Genomic DNA, 19,187 nt, shown 5'->3' on the forward strand with positions numbered 1-19,187 from the left:
TGTATCTGTTAGGTAGCAGAAAAGAGCTTTAAAACTTTCCTACAAGCCATTACATCTGTCACTGATATGCAGATACCACTGTCACATAAAATGCTATGCTTTATTTGGCATAACATCATCAAAACTGCAGAGCATACCAGGAACTATAACCAGGAACTATACCAGACAAAAATGAGACTGCACAACATACCTAGGATTATTTTTACTTGGCAGAGACTGTTTATCAGGCAGCAGACATTCCCCAGCACTACTCCAGGACATCCTGAGCTAATAAAAAAACAGCTTTCCACAATGCTTAAGCAAGAAGAAATCCAGGTCATTAGTTACAGAGTGCAAGTCCAGAACAAAAAAGCACTCAGGAAATAAAAAAAGGCATCTTCAATAGGAATTTGGTCACCGCTTAGGTTCTCAGACTGACATCTGCAATTAGCCAGAACAAGCAGAGAGCTGGGGGCAAACATAGCTTATTTATTCTTGTTTCAGATTAAATAATAATCACTTAGTTTGATGGAGGGTAAAGTGAGATTTCCTAATGCCAGAGGCCTATTTTCTATTGTGGAACAGTTTGCAACAGTTTGTAGTATTTTGCAACTTACCTGCTTGCATGAGTAAGTGAAGAACACATACTGTGCCTTTTTGTCAGGCAGTATATGGTATCAAATACCTGCACAGCAGAATATTTCATTCAGAAAAGACTTACTATGTAAATCAGTCTGATAATTAACAGAATCCAGAGAAATGTACACATCATCGAATACATCCTGATAATTGGATTCCTTGTATCCATAGGCTTATTTCCATGTGTTCCTCAGTTTGCCCCTGATCATTAATACTTATATTCTTCACAGAGCTGAGGTAACACGGTGGAAACTTAAGTATTTGCAAGGAACTGCATCAGAAATATCAGTGAGAGAGTCAGAGCTCTGTATTATGTACAGTAAGATAAACGCATAAACTGAACAGCTATCTCACTAATAGTGATACCAGGAGACAGATTTCTCTCCTACACAGTGTTTGATCCAAAATTTACTAGCCTTTATGAAAGCTTTCTTTTGCGGCTAAGATTTCACAGTTTGCTAGGACACTTATGAAAGACAACACAACTAGAATTTCATCAGACAGACAGTGCTAGCAAAAGCCATTCTGTAAATAGTTTTGCTGTCTTGGAAAATCCATGAAAGGATATGGATTATAGGAGTTACGATTCAGTCTCAGATCAAGCTCTTCATTTTAGGCTGTGCCAATAGTGGCCCAGAAGTGTGTTCCCCTGCAAGCTAGTTCTGGATATGCAGAGATGAAAGCAATCGTCTTCCTGAACTTGAGGCCGTGTACTCAGGAAAAGTGTACACATATAAAATATATGGAGAAAGAGAAGGCTGTCCTTGAAGGAGGCAGCTCTCTTGTTCCTCAGTGATACACAAGTTCTCATCTTCAAAATATGGAGTCCCTCAGTACGGTCTCCAAACGAAGGAAAGCAGTAGCAGGAATGCAAAGAACTCAGGGTAGCAACTTCAAGCTCCTACATTCTGAGTATGTACAAAAGTCAACAGAGTGACTTCTAAATATTAGATCTGGTTTATGGCAATCCAGTCTCCAAAAAACCTGCTCCTTTTCATTGCTCTATTCTGACACCTGCTCCTTGAATAAATGTATAACCATTGCTATCTCTGAAGTGTCCATGAGTCCAAGACACCAGGAGCCTTGCCTATGCAGCTGCTGAGCCATATTTACAGAATAAGGCAAAATCTGTAATGCTGCCAGACTTTCAAGGAAGCAAATGTTTAAAAACCCATACAGAATGCTGTATTATACCCAACTAAGCTGACCACTGTTATGACCAACTATTAAACTATAGGGTTTAATAAGAATTCTAGGATCTCTATGAGCTTTGATAATGCTTGCATGCATACTGTTAATATTGCTTCCTGGACATTTGGACAAGTATATGCAAGGCCTCCAAATTTACAGCCAGTGTACAGTGATGCAATGACTTCAGAATATAGTTACCTCTGTGCTAGAGTGGACAGCTGGAATACTTGAACTTCAGTAGAAGCTGGAGGTCAGGGAGGGGCAATAGGACCAAATCAAGTCACAAGTTGCCAAACCTATTTCCTCTTCCTCAGCATACGTGAGTTGACTTCAATTATATTGGCAGGCAGATCTCAAAGGTCAAGATGCAGCTGATTACTATTACCAGTGAAACTTTAGCAGTAAATTGAAAAGCAAATACACTATCAAGTCTCTAACTTGACAGCTGGTATCTTGTAGTTGATACGCAGCAAAAGATACTCTGCAGTCACTCAAAAAGCATCTCCAGAAACAGTGTCTGGATGCAGATCTTGTGCTTAAGGTAAACAGTGACATCATATGGATGAATATTTTGCCATTAAAATAATACCTTAATTAATGGGAAAAGATTAAACTGTCCATCTAGGATCTCCCTGCCTACTGCATTTTCTTTATAATCTGTACCTCGCTTTCAGTCTCCAGTATCAGAGAAGTGCAGAAGATTAAATGAATACAGAATCACTCCTGAAGAACAATCCATTCACAAGATCAGAGCTAACACTACCTATAGCTCTACAGTGATGAGATGCACCACATTCATACTCCCTTGTTCTGAAGCTGGCACCAAAGTTCACCACTTCATACCTATTTGAAGTGCACCAGAAGTTTTGGCATAAATCTCAGCTGTCATACATGCTAGATATCCTTTGCTGAAACCTGGGCACAGTATTATGCTAGATCATGCCACACACAGGCTCTTCGACTCTGCCACAATAGGCTTCTCTTCTTGAATTAGTTGCAGCTCAAGACTGTTCAGCCAGAACTTGCTCACCTTCACATATCCAAGTTCGACTGATCAGTTTTTGCCAGAAACCTGTCCTTCCATTCCAAATTAAGATAACACACTGGCAGTCTAGTAAGGACCTAATACAATAAAAGAGCAGGGCTTAAACTATGGTCTGTCACAAGCACGTAGGCATAAGGCTTTTTATTTTGTTAGAAAGGGTAGCATTTCCATTTACATTGCAGATGCCCAAACTGACTGCAGGTCTTTCTTGTTGAGAGCTTCTTTTTCACCTTTCGTAAATTTCTCTGGCATCAGGCAATAAAGTTTCATTTTCAACGTCAGGCAAAAAAGGACTAACAGGAGGTTACAACCACTCACTACCTGTTCTGCTGGGAGTGCAAAATACTTGGGAAATAATTGCATTTTTCCCTAAAACTTATTACAGCAAAGTCTTTCGCACTGACATACTCAAAACCAGAACCATGGCTAGAAGTATCACTGGCAAGTATCATGCTGTTCTTTTTCCATTAGCCAGATGGTGCAACTAAAACATTTACCATGTTCACTAGACGAGTGAAAAGACAATTCAACACAGAAAATTCAGTAGTGTAAATGCACTGCAGAAAGCAACCAGAACATATAAAGAAGGCACTTGTCCCTCAAAAGTTATCATATTTTTACTGAATACAATTCCCAACCTTTACTTCCATATGAGACTAGTTCTTGAAATCAGTCAAGAAACAGGTACTTGGACCTCTCATGGCATTATCCAGTTATTCACTATTGTAATCAACTGAACATTACATCTTGTTCCAATTAATACCTCTTCAGTAGATTTATAATGAGCACCTCATGCCATACAATGCAATTTTGTGCTTTATAATCTGCACTGTCCAATTCTGTGTTGATTTTACTCCATACTGAAACAAAAACACCTTACAGAATCTTAAGATTCTGGGAACATACCTGAAGAGATTACAGCCTGCTCTGACAGTAAGTTACAATAAAGCCCAGCAATTATTTTCGAACAAGAAAGTTGATAGCAAGACTTCACATATGAGGGCCCCATTACTATTAAAACATGAACTGACTGCTTGCCTGAAGATAGTAAGGAATATTATTCAGTTCGATATGATGTTCATGTTGCATTTGGGGAGTGGGGAAAAAGGACCAGAATCTGACAACTGGAGATTTTGCCTGATGGGAAGACTTACGAAGATGTATTCTTTATTCTTCTACTTAATTAGCTAGTGTTAACATGGGGTTTTATATTTTTGTCACATCTAACTACTACCACAAAGAGTATCAAAGATTTAGGATGGAATTAAGACCTGTTTAATTAACTGAAAAGAATATTTTATTTCAGTAATTGCTCTGAGCAGGGGAAGGTATTAATTTGCTGTAGCAGCTTAGGGATAGTATCACATTAACTGCTGTTGTATCAGTAAAGGCTTTGAGGAGAATGATAAACTCTGCTTCTTGTGAGTTTAACCCATTAAAAGGAAAAGCTTACAATGTCACTTCCAGAGAGTGATGATACAGAAGAGGCAGATGAGCCGGAAGATAACTGTTGTGTACTAGCCAATGACAAAGCCAAACGCTGGTTGTAGGATGATTCTGAGTCTCTGTTTTGTTGCTGTTCTCCATTGCACGGAGCTATCTGGTCTCTTATTTTCAACCTATTATCTGTTAACAGAAAACATAAGTATCATTTCAGAGCACAGAACACAAACACATGGGCCTCAAAGTCTAAGAGTTGCGATTTAACAAGCTAACTGAAAAACAGGCTCAGAGAAAACTAGCCTTGGGTTAGAAAGTTACAAATTCCTTTTACTTTTTCCTGCATTTCTGAAAGTGATTAATTTCAAGGCACAAGTACTTTGAATTACATCAAATTCAAGAAAAAATTTATGTTGGTTTCAAAGACTCCTGCTATACCTACCAAGGTCAGGTGATAAATTAATTTTGCTCCCCCACTTCTTTTTAATCCAGGCCCTGTAGTCAATCACTTCTTGGGTCACTTTGATGATTCTACCTAATGTGCTAAAAAAATTTTTCAATTAAGTATTAAACAAAGACTGTTGGTTACATATTTGCACGCATTTCAACAAGCAATCAAATTATGCTACAAGTCAGTTTAATATTTTAATATTTTTTCATAGAATCATAGAATAGAATATATCCCTAACCAAACAACCCTGCTGAAATTTCATTTCCTTAGCACATCATTTAACCCACCAATGCATCATAATTTTTAAATTAGTATGTTACTTATCTTCTACCATACTAACATACAAGCCCTGACATATAGGTAAGATTTTTACTTTGTATTTCTAAATGGAGTGCATCTGAATTATCAAGATCATACATGCAGGTAACAGTGTACTTGATAAAAGCAATTTACAGGTTCTTGCATTTCTCAATGCAGAAAATATTTTTTCCACAGAATCTGGATTACAACAGTTATGAGATGCACCGAAGACATTAACCTCCCAGCTCCTCAAGCTATAGACAGCTTCATCAGTCTTCGCTTACAGATTTGCAAGACAGCTTAAAAGGTATAAGATCCCCACAATTATAAAGGAAGTACCATGGATCGTGAGGTAGTGGAAGCAAGAAACAGACTGGCTCCAAAACCAAAGTTAGAATTTAAGAAAATTCTTAACAGCAAATGGTACAGAAAAACTCATGTGGTCCTGCTGAACAGTGACTAGTTATGAACAAGTACAAAACAATGTTTTTCCAACATGCCTTCCCAATATTCAGCTATTTGAATTATACTTCTACTTAAGTAGGAGTTGTATCCTTGTTTGAGTACTAAACTTTCAAGCATTCCTTTCACCAGGGACTAGTGGCTGAAACACTAAACTCCATACTCAAGATACGTGAAGGACTGACTATTGCACAAAACTGAGCTGTGACAAATTACCAACTTGGAGAAGTTGATGTTATTTTAGTTTTGAAAATCTTCAGTGGTTACAGTTAAGCTTATTTTGTATTTCACATCATAAAGGTACACTGTACCTGTACTGGAATTTTCATTTGGTTTAGGCATAATGGAAAAGGAGGACATACATCACCTAAATGTATCTGGACTACCTTTATTAGGTCATTTTATAGTAGCACTTTAAAAAGGAGCATTAATTCTCCTACTGGTTTAAAGATTACTATTTCATGCAACACCAGATAACACACATTCCATGTTTAGTCTTCCACTTTTAGAGACATGTCAGGATATTATTACTGAAAAAAGCAACCCAGCATTGTAATATTATTTGGTTCAATATTTGCTTAACTAAGTTGCAAGTCCAATAGCTGCAGAAGGGCCTCCCTCATGGACAGAATTAATGTCATCCACCATTCTATTTATGTAATGTAGATAAAATGATGCATGTTGGAAAATAAAACCTTGCATTTTACATGCAGATTGTCATCACTTCACAGCTGAAGATTGGGGTTGTAATAGATAACTCTTTGGAAACCACAGTTCAATAGCTAAGTAGAGCACACTAAGAAAGGAGCAAATAAAAAAGAGGACAGTATTTTGTTAATGTATAGTCCATGATATAACAGCATTTTAAATACTCAATGCAGTTCTGGTTTCTCAATCTCAAAAATGGAAGTTAAGCCAGAGGAGACAGAATGAAGACAGGGATGACAAATGCTGCAGAGATCAGCTGTGGCCCTGAAGCTGCAGTTTTGAAGACAGTAATGCCAGTATGGGACTCAAGCATAGACAGGCTGGGTCTCTTCAGCACCAGGACAGAGAAGGAAATCTTGAACCAAAAAATTTCAGCTGAAAATGCCTTCAGAAAGATTTGAGCTCTTACTCCAGAATAACCTATAACATTTCCAAACTACTACCAGCTGTGTTCTTAGAACCAGAAAATGAACCAGAAATGAAGTAACATAAGTTTCTATGAAGGAGTCTGTCAAATCTGAAGCGTCTTGGAATACTTTCCCAGGAACAAATCAACAGTCATGCCTTCATACACCAGAAGGAAAATAAATTATACCGAATGGTATTTTTATCAGCTTGGGTAACTGATACACCAAAAACGTCTCCTGTCAAATAGGTATAAATGGTGAAACTACTGTTACACCAACAATTACAGCAGAGTTAAAACATACAGAACCTGTGTGGAAATCTCTTTTCTCATTAACTTATTTCACAGACAGTAGAGATCAAAGCCCCTGCCTCTCATTTTATCAAAAATGGTAAGAAAATAATTCTAGAAAAATAAGAGAAATTTGCCATATAAGCTCAGGAGTTCTAAGGTAGATCCATGCTACGCTGCTTGTACGCCAAAATTAGAAACATTCATTAGGAGACATAATAAACTGAAAGGTAATTAATGCTATACTGCCATATACTTAATATAGCAGCAAAGAAGCAAGTGTGATCAAGTAGATACTGCTCTCAAGTACACCATTTCATACGCATCTGACTCAAGCACATCCACAGGATCAGAGAACAGTGGATTGTTGGGGGGTTTTTTTAATAAACATTTAAAAATTTGGCTTGTATTTTTTTTTTCCAAACTGAAAATGCCTGGGAACAAAGAACCTATTAATCTACCCCACCTCTAGTATGAGGAAATTCCACACTTTTGGGTTGGTTTTTTTTTTTTGCTGAGCCCAGAATTTCTACTGAAATACGGGACACTCCCACATCTCTTCCTGTTTCGAAGATGTGGTTATCCAGTTAACTGGTTCATAAAATTAGACAGCTCTCCTATGAAAGATACCCCTCTAAGGTTTTTCCCTTAATATTACCATATAGTAAAACCAGGAATAAGCTATTTACATACCTCAATTATTTTATAAGAGCTTAGAAGCTCCTTTTTCTACACAGTGCAAGCCTTCAGGTCATTAGGGACACTTTCTAGCTGTCATTATAGCACAACTACAGTGCAAGTAAATCTTACAATAGGCTCAGATTGGTGACGTAAGATTCAGTAAAATCAAATACCTAAATCTCCAGCCAAGCTCCAAATGAATGAGTGAGTACCAGAGAAGGAATAAAAACCCCACACAGTCTGTAAAAGAACAGTCAGAATAACTGTTCAGTAGGCCTTAACTGAGCTTACAAAATACGCCCCTGGTATTAAAAGGACAATATAATCTAAAAGCAGACTAAGAAGCATAAGCATGAGGATAAAAAATACAAACATGCCACCCCCCAAAAAAACCCTACAACACTAAAACCCTTAGCCAGACAAATACTCTGCGCAGAAAAAGCTGGTATTGCTGATACCTCGCTAAAGAGACCACATGCATTCTAATGACAGCCAGCCACCCACTATTCAAGATCTGAAGCAAAAGGAGGACTGTTTCAGACAGCACATTTCTGCTTTCTGTGTCAGCAGATCTAGCAGGAAAATTTAACATTCCCTTTGACACCTCCCCAGCACTGTCTTGGCCAAGCAGGGGCAATCCTGTCAGCAGTTAGATCAGTTGAACTGTACACTAGGAAAAGACCAAACAGCTTTCAAGCACGGAGATGGAAAGCTCACTTTATGTATGGCCCAGACTATTGTTGTTTTGAAGATTATCACCTGTAAATGACAACTCCAGTCATGCAGTAGCAAAACTCTGCCAAGGCTGCCTCAGACTCTGGCCTGTGGCATGACAGTCCCTTTCTCTCATTCACCTGCACCACATGTCCGGCACCAGCAAGGAGGAACCTGTTACCGATCTGCAACTCTAGGAAACAAAGCAAGGATTCAAAAGTCTTAAGTTATAACTGAAAGGACATTTCAAAGCAGAATCAATCTTCTATTCCCTGTGTCATAGGACATTTTCTGCCTCCCAAATGTGGCCACACTGCTGTTTAGAGATGCAGTCTGAGCATGCATTTGTATCTGAACCATGCAACAAGCCAACACGTAAGCCAACAGCCTTATCTACAGATGTATGTATTAACACCAAAGGACGCATCTTTGTTACATCCAGCTCAGCATAACTTATGGTCATTGAGTGGTACAATACCATTCTCTGCATCTTCTCCCAAATGTGAACTTCTAATGCTTCTCTTGCTTCTGATCTGCCTATCAGATGGGAATCTGTTTGCTCTAATAAAATCTACTGAACTATTTACCAATCTCTTCTGAGCTGATCTTGAAGGAGGATGGCTGAGATAGGCTGGAGACAACAGTGTTAAGGAAATTTCTGCGGCTGTAAAAACTACCTTCAGGACACAGCTAACTGCTGTTTCCACAAAGACAGAAGACAGCTTTCAAACCCCATTATTTTTCAGATATCATATTTGGAAGCTTGAATGAAGATGCTGGTAAGAGTGACTTCAATCTACCCTTTACAATTCTGTGGGACTTGCTACTACAGAACATGAACAAGAACAAGGCCTATGCTGAAGGACCAAAATCTGACTCTTTTCAACACTGGGAATATCAGAATCAGCAGCTAGCTAGAAAACCTTAAATTAATTTAGGTTTGTGCTCCTTTGAGTTGGACCAGCCCTGAAAAAGAGAGGCAACAATGATCACCTAGAAAGATTTGAAATCTACTGAGACTGTTATCTACAAAACAGAATTCTGTACGCAAAAATTCTCCCTGGAAAGAGCCAATATGAATTCAAACCTACCAGGCAGTTCACAAACAAACCGTTCCACTTAGGGGAAAGCTAGCCCTAATTATGACAGAACTGAATAAACTCAAGGCAGCCTGGGGGAGTTCAGCCTCCTGCAAGTTCCTAGCCTTTCAAGTGCTCTTTGCTTGGTCTCTGTTGATCCTTTTAGTAGAATGTCACACAGCTAGTCACAGCTTTTAAAGAGAGCCATTGTTTACACTTTAACCTCCCACTAACAAGCCTAAAAAGGGAAAAAAAAATGGATCAGGACAAAGGGCTTCTGGATGGCTAAGGCTACTTAAGTCAGGCCACCAGAAAAGTCTTTATACAGACCCTGGACCATTCTGCCTAACAGGTGGAAAAAGGATCTGAAATATACCTGGATCACCAAAACACATGAAATAACGACTGACACCAACCACGGACTGCTGTTGAGGTTCTGCAACAAACTTGCTATCAAACAGCTCATCATCCACCTACAGGTCCTTTGGCATTGACAAGACTGATGCTGGGGGGAACTACTTGCGCACAGGACTTTGTTGAATGCTGTTCCTCTTGTCACACCACTCCCTTTTGTGGGGAGAGACAGAATAGCAAGCCATTGGCATGACAAGTTCCAAGACTTAGACATCACTGGCACAGATAGCCCAGAAGTGGCAGACAGGTCAGATGTACAACACCTGACCACTACTGCTGGGACTTCTTCCCAGGTTTGAAGTTGTGATGGAATTCAAACATTTTCCTAAATACAGTAAGAAGTGTACATGTCCTCAACATGAGCACCTCACATCTGAGGCTTCCATTAAATGCATTTTACAAATATACTTTTTGATGTCTGCAATAAACACAAGTATCTCATAAGAGGATAACTATATCATTTGGAGAACCACAGAGAAGTCAATGAAGGCCAGGACCCAAGACACAAGCAAAACTTCAGGAATCCCTAAGTTGCCCTATCTATACTTCCATATGAAAGAAGTTTCATTCAGTACCAAGAACTGTCATCTAGTACACATTTAACAGATATACCTTTTATGTGTCTTAAAACAGCAGTCTCAAATGTGTGTAACACTATGTGTAACTCTACCTCCATCACAGGCACAAGTGCAATTTCAATCTTTGTGAATTTAATGCCACAGAAAACTTGGAGATTCATGGGCACTATTAGAATACTGCCAGTTTTAAATCCACAAGTGAAAGACTGAGTCCACTTTGTGGTAAACCTACTATAGGAGAACTATTTTGCCTTCCAATAACATTAATGCCCTGGAAGTTAACAGCTTGACTAGACCTTGTAATTGTATCTAGATGGTTTATGTGACTTGTTATATCCATCCCTCCCTGCAATTAGCTGGGGAGCTCAAATCCATTGGGATTCTAGGGAAGCCTCAGGAAAGAGACATCCTCTGATCTAGTCCCAGTTTGTACTGAGATTTAGTGTAACAGATGCTAGAGCAGATGGAATGCAAATGCAACATGGCTGACACACCTTCGTTTTCTTTCTCCTCCTCTTTTCAAAAAAAGGAAAACTTGCAAATGTCAAGAGCTGAGACAGTACTAGCTGTACAGTGTTTCTATGAAAGACATTAAGAACTGCATTAAAAACAGCACGTTTAGAAGTATGCTACTTTTAACGGCAGTTCTGACATTATGGCCAAACTGAACTGATTCTTTTCAAAGCTTAATTACATATTGAGCCTTTTAAAACAGCTTATGGGATCATGTATTAAAGAACAAGAGAAACTTCTAACCTTGTATAGTTTTGTGTCTAAACAAGGAATCTGACCACACACATTTCTTTCTGCCATAGTACAGATATTCATCATTCCAAACATTAAACCAGCAGAACTTCTTTTGAAATACTTTAAGCAGAACATTTGAAGAAAGACCAATTATCTTCTGGATCCCTTCCACACTAAGAGAACCTTCACATTAGACACATCTTGGGTTTCGTCAGCCTGTCTTAATTTCAGTGCTGCACACTGAGGTATTACACCACCCTTACACCACTGGGCAGCCTGAATTCCTGGGCAGATTTCAATACAGCCACAATTAAATAACAATATTACTTTTATTGATTTAGACCCGAACATTCCTAATTGATTATACAGAAAAATGTATATTCAAAAAGTGGACTAATTACCTCTCAGAATCTCTATTTGGATATGATCTTGCAAGTGGTGATACTGCATGGCTAAGAACAATGTAGGCATAATCAAAAACTTGTTTCACTTGCATGGCACCGTAAGAACTTCTGCCAACGTCGTTTCCTGAAATAATGTGACAGTCATCAGATCATCTTTTTTTTAATATCAGTAACCAGAAAATTATTTATACTTATAGCTCAGAAACTTTAACAATACAGCTTAACTCTGTTTAAACTGGTTAGCCCATCCTACTCACGTGAGGAACAACTAAATGCACCTGTCTCAATAAAAGAAGCTAACCTTATGAATGACACAATATTACGCATTCAATTTACCACTTTCAAAATACTGGTGTACCAGTGCCTGAAAGAAACAGAAAATACAGACCAGCTTAAAGTTCTTAGAGCTGCCTTTTAAGAAGGAACCTATCAAGTTTAAGGCATCATGTCTCACTTACCAGTAGAGTTTCTGCAGGCCAAATTCAGCTTAAAATTCCACTTGCGCAACCACATTATCTTCATATGGCCAGGTATACTTACATCATCAACCCCCACTTAACCTTATCAAAACTAGATTGATAAACCAGCTCATAGAGATTATTTAACTTCACAGGATAAACCAGTTGTCAAATCTATCATAGAGGACTCCAGAAGTCAGTATGAAATTGTATTTTGATCAAGTTAGTGGCACTTCTTTGTTGCCCCTCTTTAAGCATGAATGACATTTATAGCAGAACTCCTTCCAAATCCAGTGTCATGTGTGAGGAACTGCAGAATTTAACAACATGCCAAAGATTCTGTATCATTGCCAATGTACAAGCATCAGTCTCCCATTTAACACCCAGAAAGATCTTGCTATTTCTAGCAATAAGAAACATTTGGGGTTTTTTTCTGTAGATACATTTGGCACCAGACACCAAAGGTTCACTGTCACCACTCAATTTAAGAGACAGGAAGAAAACTTCCTTCAAGTTGCACATATAAAATACAGACTAGATCTTGAGTGGGTAGAAAGCTGCTTACAGTAAAAGGTTCCCTTATTCAAGCATCATTTAGAATGATGCTTGAAATGCTGTAAGAACACTGAAAAGGAACGAACCCCTGAATATGTTCATTTAAAGCTTGAAAATCAGATCAGAGCCCATGAACAGGGTTTAATGAAAAATCTGCTTTGACAATTGATGAGTAAAAGACAGACTCTGTCCTTCACAGGACCAAATCCAATGAGGCTGAATTTGACTTTAGAGGAATCCTTCACTTGCTGAAGTATTTTCTCCAGCAAGCTATTATAGATAAATGTACTGAGGTCTGCCATACAGGGGAAAAATAAAATAGCCTTGGCTATACTACTCGAGAACACATCTTAGTCCTTCAAGATTCTCCAACCATAATGCCACCTTAACAGAAAAGCATAATCAAAGAAAACAGACAGGGAAAATAAGAGCATTTGAGAACACAATTTCTTCAGTAATTTATACGGTAAAATAAAAAATTATCAGGAAATATTTCCTGTTTACTGAAATAACTGAATATCTTGTTCTGAATGCACTGCTGCAGTATCCAGTGGTTACTAAGCTCAAAATTAGAAAAGGCTCTCTAAGTGGCATATTTGCAATTGGACTGTCCTGAAGTATAAAACAATATGGGCCTAGGACAGCAAATCTAGGAAGAAACACACTGTAGTTGAATTCAGAGCTGCGCTACAAAGCAGCAGAGGGCTTCACAAATGACCTTGTCCAAAGACAGCTGAATAGAGATGAAGGTATTGCAATGGCCAAGAAAGTAGAACACAAAAATGTTAATGCTACTGGAAAAACAATTATAAATTCTGTACAGGTTTTCCAGGGTCAGGATGCATTGTTGTGTCCTACAACACCACCTTCCACATAATGACATGCTAAACATATACACAAGACAGAACTAAACTGAGAAGCAATACAGGTATGGAATATATAGAAGTGGTTAAACACACACAACTGCACCTGCCATTAAATTCAAGTCCATCTAAAGTTGGACTCAATGATCTTAAGGGTCTTTTTCCAACCTAAATGATTCTATAAATTCACATAACAGGAATTCAAGAACACATACCCAATCAAATTATGTTATTTTAGTTTAATCTGGTGCCAAGGCAGCTACATTTGATATGCATCTTGCATGGTGTTACACCAAAATGAAGACATTGCTGCTACAAACTGTCAGATACTCCTTTCATCAGTTGTTGCCACCTCCACTGTCATGCCAGCAAAACAAATCATAAGCCTTCCCTAATCCACTTACGGCAAACTCAGGCAGTTTAGTTTAAACCACCAATGAAGTTGTGTATGAGTCTTCACTGAAGCAGATTTGAGAACAGAGGCAGGATAGCTCATGCCATAGCGTGCCTAGGTTCCCAAATTGCTTCATTCTGCACCTGTAATTAGTTCATAAAAATATCTGAATAAACATATCTTATTCCATTATACAATCTGCAGAGCTTCTGACTTGTACTGCAGCTGAAAAGCAGGTACAGAAGCCAGACCTACTACGCAGACTACTGCAAACTGTACCAGCCATGTCTGTACAAAGATGACCCTACCCGATCTAGAAAGCAACAGACTGGAATAAGCCAGAAGGCCACATATTTGCATTTGCTGTCCTGAATAGATTTTCTTCTGAGAAATCCTTCTCATTAGCAGATCACATCTTACATACCTGAGCACCCTTCTTTTGACACAAACTACAGACCAATTAGTTAAAGCACATAAAAAAAAAAAAATTAAAAAAAAAAAAATATCACTCGGACCTCATTAGCTGATACATCAGTAGATAACAGTGGTGTGCGATTTCATGTATAATTCAGTCGTCATTCTTTCATACAAAGTCTTCATTCCTAAAGGAGCATGTCTAAGATTTCTATCTTATTTATCTCACTATCAGTATTACTATCCTGTCAGGTAGCCTTCCATTACCTGAAGCAGTTTTAAGAATGTGGCCTGAAAAGGTAAAGGTAAGACCATGAGCTAGTATTGAAGCAGATCCCTTTATGTTAAGATATTATCTAGTAAATACCTCTTGCAACATTCAGCCTTAAAGGGGCTCTTTCAGACGCTAACTTTAATGCATTTGTGTATTTTAATAAATATATTTTATATACACATATTTGTAGGTTCTAATGATAAATAGCAGATATTGAAAAACTACAGTGAATAACTTTGGGCAGCCACTAAGGCTAGATCAGATAATCCCAATAGCTGCTGCCAATCTCAAATCATCTAATTACTTTCTGTATTTATGAGCTATCAAGACATAAAGCAAGCAACATGAAGCATAATCAGTGTTGCAAATTAGAGTCTCTTTCCAAAAAAAAGACACTGAATTTAAGGTTTAGAACTTTTGTGCATGCCCATAATTCAAAATGATGAACAACCTTTCTCATGAAGGGAGCAGGTGGAACTCCAAGTCGTAAACTGCGATTTAGTTATTCTTGCCATTTCCAATCTGAACCAAGATCAAATTCATTCCTGTTCTGAGCATAAGAAATGACTTGAGGAGCTTGATAATGATCTGATTCACCAAGGCTTATTATAAAATAATAAGCTTCCCTAACAATCTGCTCAATAAATGCCAAGTTTGTTTTACAACCGTAGATTAAAGATACGTCACCTGCAACCAAAGTCATGCGTTCTAAGACATGATACTACAAGGCCAACTCCGCACAAACCTCTTCTAGGATGGTATCATCTACCCTGATCCAACATGTTCCTGTGAACATATTTCTGAGTGTCTGGCTTTACAGTTCTCTAAATGAATGCTCTCACTTTTTATACATCAAAGAAAGGATAACTGCAGGGATAAACTGAAATGATGGCAGCTAGAAGATGTTTATAGAAACTCCCTTCTTTGGATGATGACAAGGGAGATTTTCCTCTCATTACCCTGTCCTAGAACACTACCACAAGATGAAGAATGTTAGGCTATCTATGAAGATCAAGAGATCAGGTATAAACCACCACTTAAAAATGCATCTCAAGCTAATTAGCCTGACATCCCAAATCCAGATTTCCGCACACTCCCCACTTTAAGTGTAGACTCCCAACATCTTTGTTGAAATACTGGTTCTCAAATCACCCTAATTAGTCTTTGAGAATTTCAGAGGAAACTCCACAGCACGCAGGAGAATCTCAGCGAAACCCGCTATGACCAAACACCACCACAACAGACTGATGCCTGTTTCTTCCAAATCTAGGAACTATCAGAAGGTACTGAGCAGGTAGAATTGAAGTATCATATCCTTCTGATGACATCATTTATTTGTTAGCCAGACATCACCTTTTCATACAAAGAAAATACATTTCCTCCAACTTAAAAGAACTAATCCCACTGAACTGAATCCTGTCCCCTAAAAGAGTATCTAAAGCTATTCTTATGAGTTATACCTTTCAGCATCCTACTGCTGAACTAGTACATACACTCACAGAGGGAATTTTACACTGCTTGGATAATCTTGAGACATTGATTTTTTTATTTTCAACCCTATACTTTTTGGCTGATGCCTGGATTAAGGAGTCATCTTTCAAAGTCTTCTTCCAAGCAGCTGTGATCAGGGTAAAGAAGGACAGCAAAAAGAAGATTTAAAACTTATGCATACAGTGCAAAAAGGTTTGAAGAGAAAAATTTTACAGAATCTTATTCACGTTTTAATCAAGAAACATCTGTGTCCACTCTTTACCAAAATACTTGTTCCCATCTCCACCACAGTACTGGCACTGACCCTTAGACACTGAGTGGGTCTGACCACAAGCTAATCAAGTATAGATGACTACTTGTCATCTGTGCAAAGACCTGAAGCAACAGAAAAGTTTTTTGTACTGGGACACAAGCAGTAATAGAACTAAACTAATTAGCAGAATTCTAGACATTATCTACATACACTTTACAAGTACTTTTAGGTACTGTAGGAATATGTAATTAAGTCTAGATCTGAGGAGGTTGTATTGCTCTGATTCAAAGAGCCATCCTATATGTTCTATGTAATTTTCCTCCTAGTTCCATAAGGCAAGTTCTGAAGCTCTGTGGTAGCTGCCAGAATATATCCCTATGGGACACACTGGTCAAATAACTTCAAACTATTGTCAGCTTTCATTTCCCTTGCCAAAACTTTCTATCCTGTAAAAATTACATTATCTCAGCCCATATAACCTCATCTAAAATTTAACTCTTATCAGCTCTTTGATAGATAGATGTCTTCTAAACTATAGTTCTTTGCTTCTGCAAGATTTATGCTAGGATCAGTTCAGAGCCCATACTGGATTTATAAATTTTTTTCTTCTCTGAAGAGTCAAAGAGAAGTAAAAATTCCAAAGCGCTATTAGCGGTGATTAAAACATTATGCAGCATATATAATTTCTTCTCTTTCAGTCCTCAGAAGATAGGAAGGAATACAACTGGAGGATAGTAAATGTTTCTGACAATAAAGAAATGCGGCTCATGCTGCTATTCACATGGGTCTGCTGGCAAGCTAGTGAAGGAAATCTCAATAACACAATGAAGGTTCTACAAATGCTGTCTCATGCCTGGCCAAGTGAAAGAGTCATGATGGACACAAACACATGGCTACAAACATAACAGAGATGTGGTTAGGCAAATGAGTGCCTTAGCTTGAAACCTGTTCTACGGAACTATGAGCATTCAGCCTATTGAATATTTATAGAAAGGTGCCAGACTTCAGCTCCTGATCCATGGTATTTGCTTTAAAAGTGCTGTACATAAGCAGTCTACCCACAAGATGTGACAGTATGGAGTTTGAGTGCCAATTACATTCTAGAAATACTGATGCTGAAGTCCAAATTAACTGAAAATTGACTTGTTAAAAAGCTATTTTGGAATTTCTGTTACTTGTGACAGCCTAAATAGAATCCAGACTGAGTACTATAACATTGGACTTTTTTTTCAGGAGCTCAGCCAAAGTTAATCTTGATTACTTCGAAGATTACTGAATGAAAACCAGATCTTAAAGAAACAAAAATAAGTTACTTTCAAAAGTACATGCAGCTATAACTGGCATTCCCTGAAGGTCCCTGTGCAGCACAGAAGTCAGTTAAGCAAGCCACTCTTCACACCAACACCATAGTAAAAGCTGGTCCCTCGCTACACATGCATGGATATACACCCATGTTTCAGTGCAGTCTTTACTGCACCACACTGCAGGACATGTACCTCATCTGGGGCATTTCTTTCCCATACGTTATAATTTATCTGAAGTATGGCACCACAGCCTGTGGGCAGAAAAAGCTACACCCACCATTCTCGTTCTCTCGTAACAAACATCAAAGTTGTTAATACTAGCAACCCCCCTTCTAGGATTTCCTGAACACCTTTCTTTCACTACCCCTCAGAACTGCTTAGAGAATCTTATTATACACCCAACAGTTCTGAATCTCCAATGCATTATGTAGCTGCACTGTTCAAATGCAATCCAATTTACTCAGGCAATGAATCTTAGGAGACTTCAGGTCCTTATTCCTTAGCCCATCTTCACAACTGTACCTCAACACCAGCAACAGTCTCTTCTCTGTGCAGCTTCTTAACTCATTTGACACACTTTAGGGACTCTTAACACAAGCTGAGAGAGCACAAGTTGAGCCAAAGCTCCGGAATATTGCAAGAAGTGTACAATCTTACCAGGCAGTAGAGGATCTTCAATACATAGCATGGATGGTCTGTATCCATTAGTCATGACTTTCATTATTTCTTCTTTGGCAATATAGGCACCTCCATTTTTTATTCTAATACCAGTTTTCAAGTAGTTAAAATTCCTTCCATAGAGTTCAAAAAATTCTATCAGAAGCATTCCAAGGTTTTCATCAGCTCTTCTGGCATCAATTCTTGGATGCAGCTGTGACAGAGAAGTTGTTAATTATTAAAATTTAATGCTCTTCAGATCACAACACAGTGCAATAAAAAGCTCTCATTTAAACAGCTGAGTATAATTGCTTTACACAAGTCCGAATTGAGTCATTAATTCTTCATGTACTTAAACTACCAAGAGGGGGCAGCACGTCAGCAGTACCCAGAAGCCAAAGAATTCCTTCTTCCCTCCTCTTCCAGCTTTTTGAGGCTTAGTAAATTCTTTTCCCTAAGCCAAAAGCAATAAAGTACTGCAAACTACATTACAGCTTAATTAGTAACAGAGTAATGCCTGCTTCTTCCCAGAAAACCCATTGTCAATGTGGGGGGTTCTATTTACCCTAACTAAAATACAATTTTTACCTCAACCTCCCCATATTATATATGGTTATGTAAAAATTATAGTAATATTTCAATGAATCATTAACAGCAGCAGAATATGTAGGTTTTTCCATTATCACAGCATGAGAGATGCTAACATCATACACAAATCTTACTGTCACAAAAATATACTAGAAGATGTTATAACTCATTAGCTATTTCATTAGTTACCTACAATATTTGTCAGTATGTCAAAACCAAACCAACATATAATTAAAATCAACTTGACTTATTTCAGAATTTTAATAAACACTGAAATCAACTACTCTACACAATCAGTCTAGGAAACAATTTAACCTGCATCCTGGCAGACTTACAAAACACCAGTAACGATTCAGGTACTGGAATAAGCTGCCCAGGACAGCAGTATAATCCAGATCACAGGCCCT

At 38.1% G+C, this 19,187-nt stretch overlaps 1 protein-coding gene across 9 annotated transcripts in view; it reads right to left on the reverse strand.

Annotated features, from left to right (window-relative positions):
• Positions 1–19,187, reverse strand: part of TENT4A (terminal nucleotidyltransferase 4A) — a 58,872-nt gene that overhangs the window by 18,995 nt on the left and 20,690 nt on the right. For 6 of the 9 annotated variants that reach the window (XM_080609928.1, XM_080609929.1, XM_080609927.1 and 3 more), the window contains 4 exons: positions 18,193–18,406; positions 11,527–11,653; positions 4,737–4,837; positions 4,308–4,480 (listed from right to left, as the gene is read on the reverse strand). In XM_080609928.1, coding sequence (XP_080466054.1) covers positions 4,308–4,480; positions 4,737–4,837; positions 11,527–11,653; positions 18,193–18,406 — 615 coding nt within the window. Of the gene's footprint in view, positions 1–596; positions 665–2,007; positions 2,188–3,312; positions 3,360–4,307; positions 4,481–4,736; positions 4,838–11,526; positions 11,654–18,192; positions 18,407–19,187 lie in introns of those variants that run through there. The other 3 variants (XR_013956184.1, XR_013956185.1, XM_080609932.1) reach the window with 2 other exon arrangements.

This window comes from Psittacula echo (assembly GCF_963264785.1).
Source record: "Psittacula echo genome assembly, chromosome: 2".
Classification (NCBI taxonomy): domain Eukaryota; kingdom Metazoa; phylum Chordata; class Aves; order Psittaciformes; family Psittacidae; genus Psittacula; species Psittacula echo.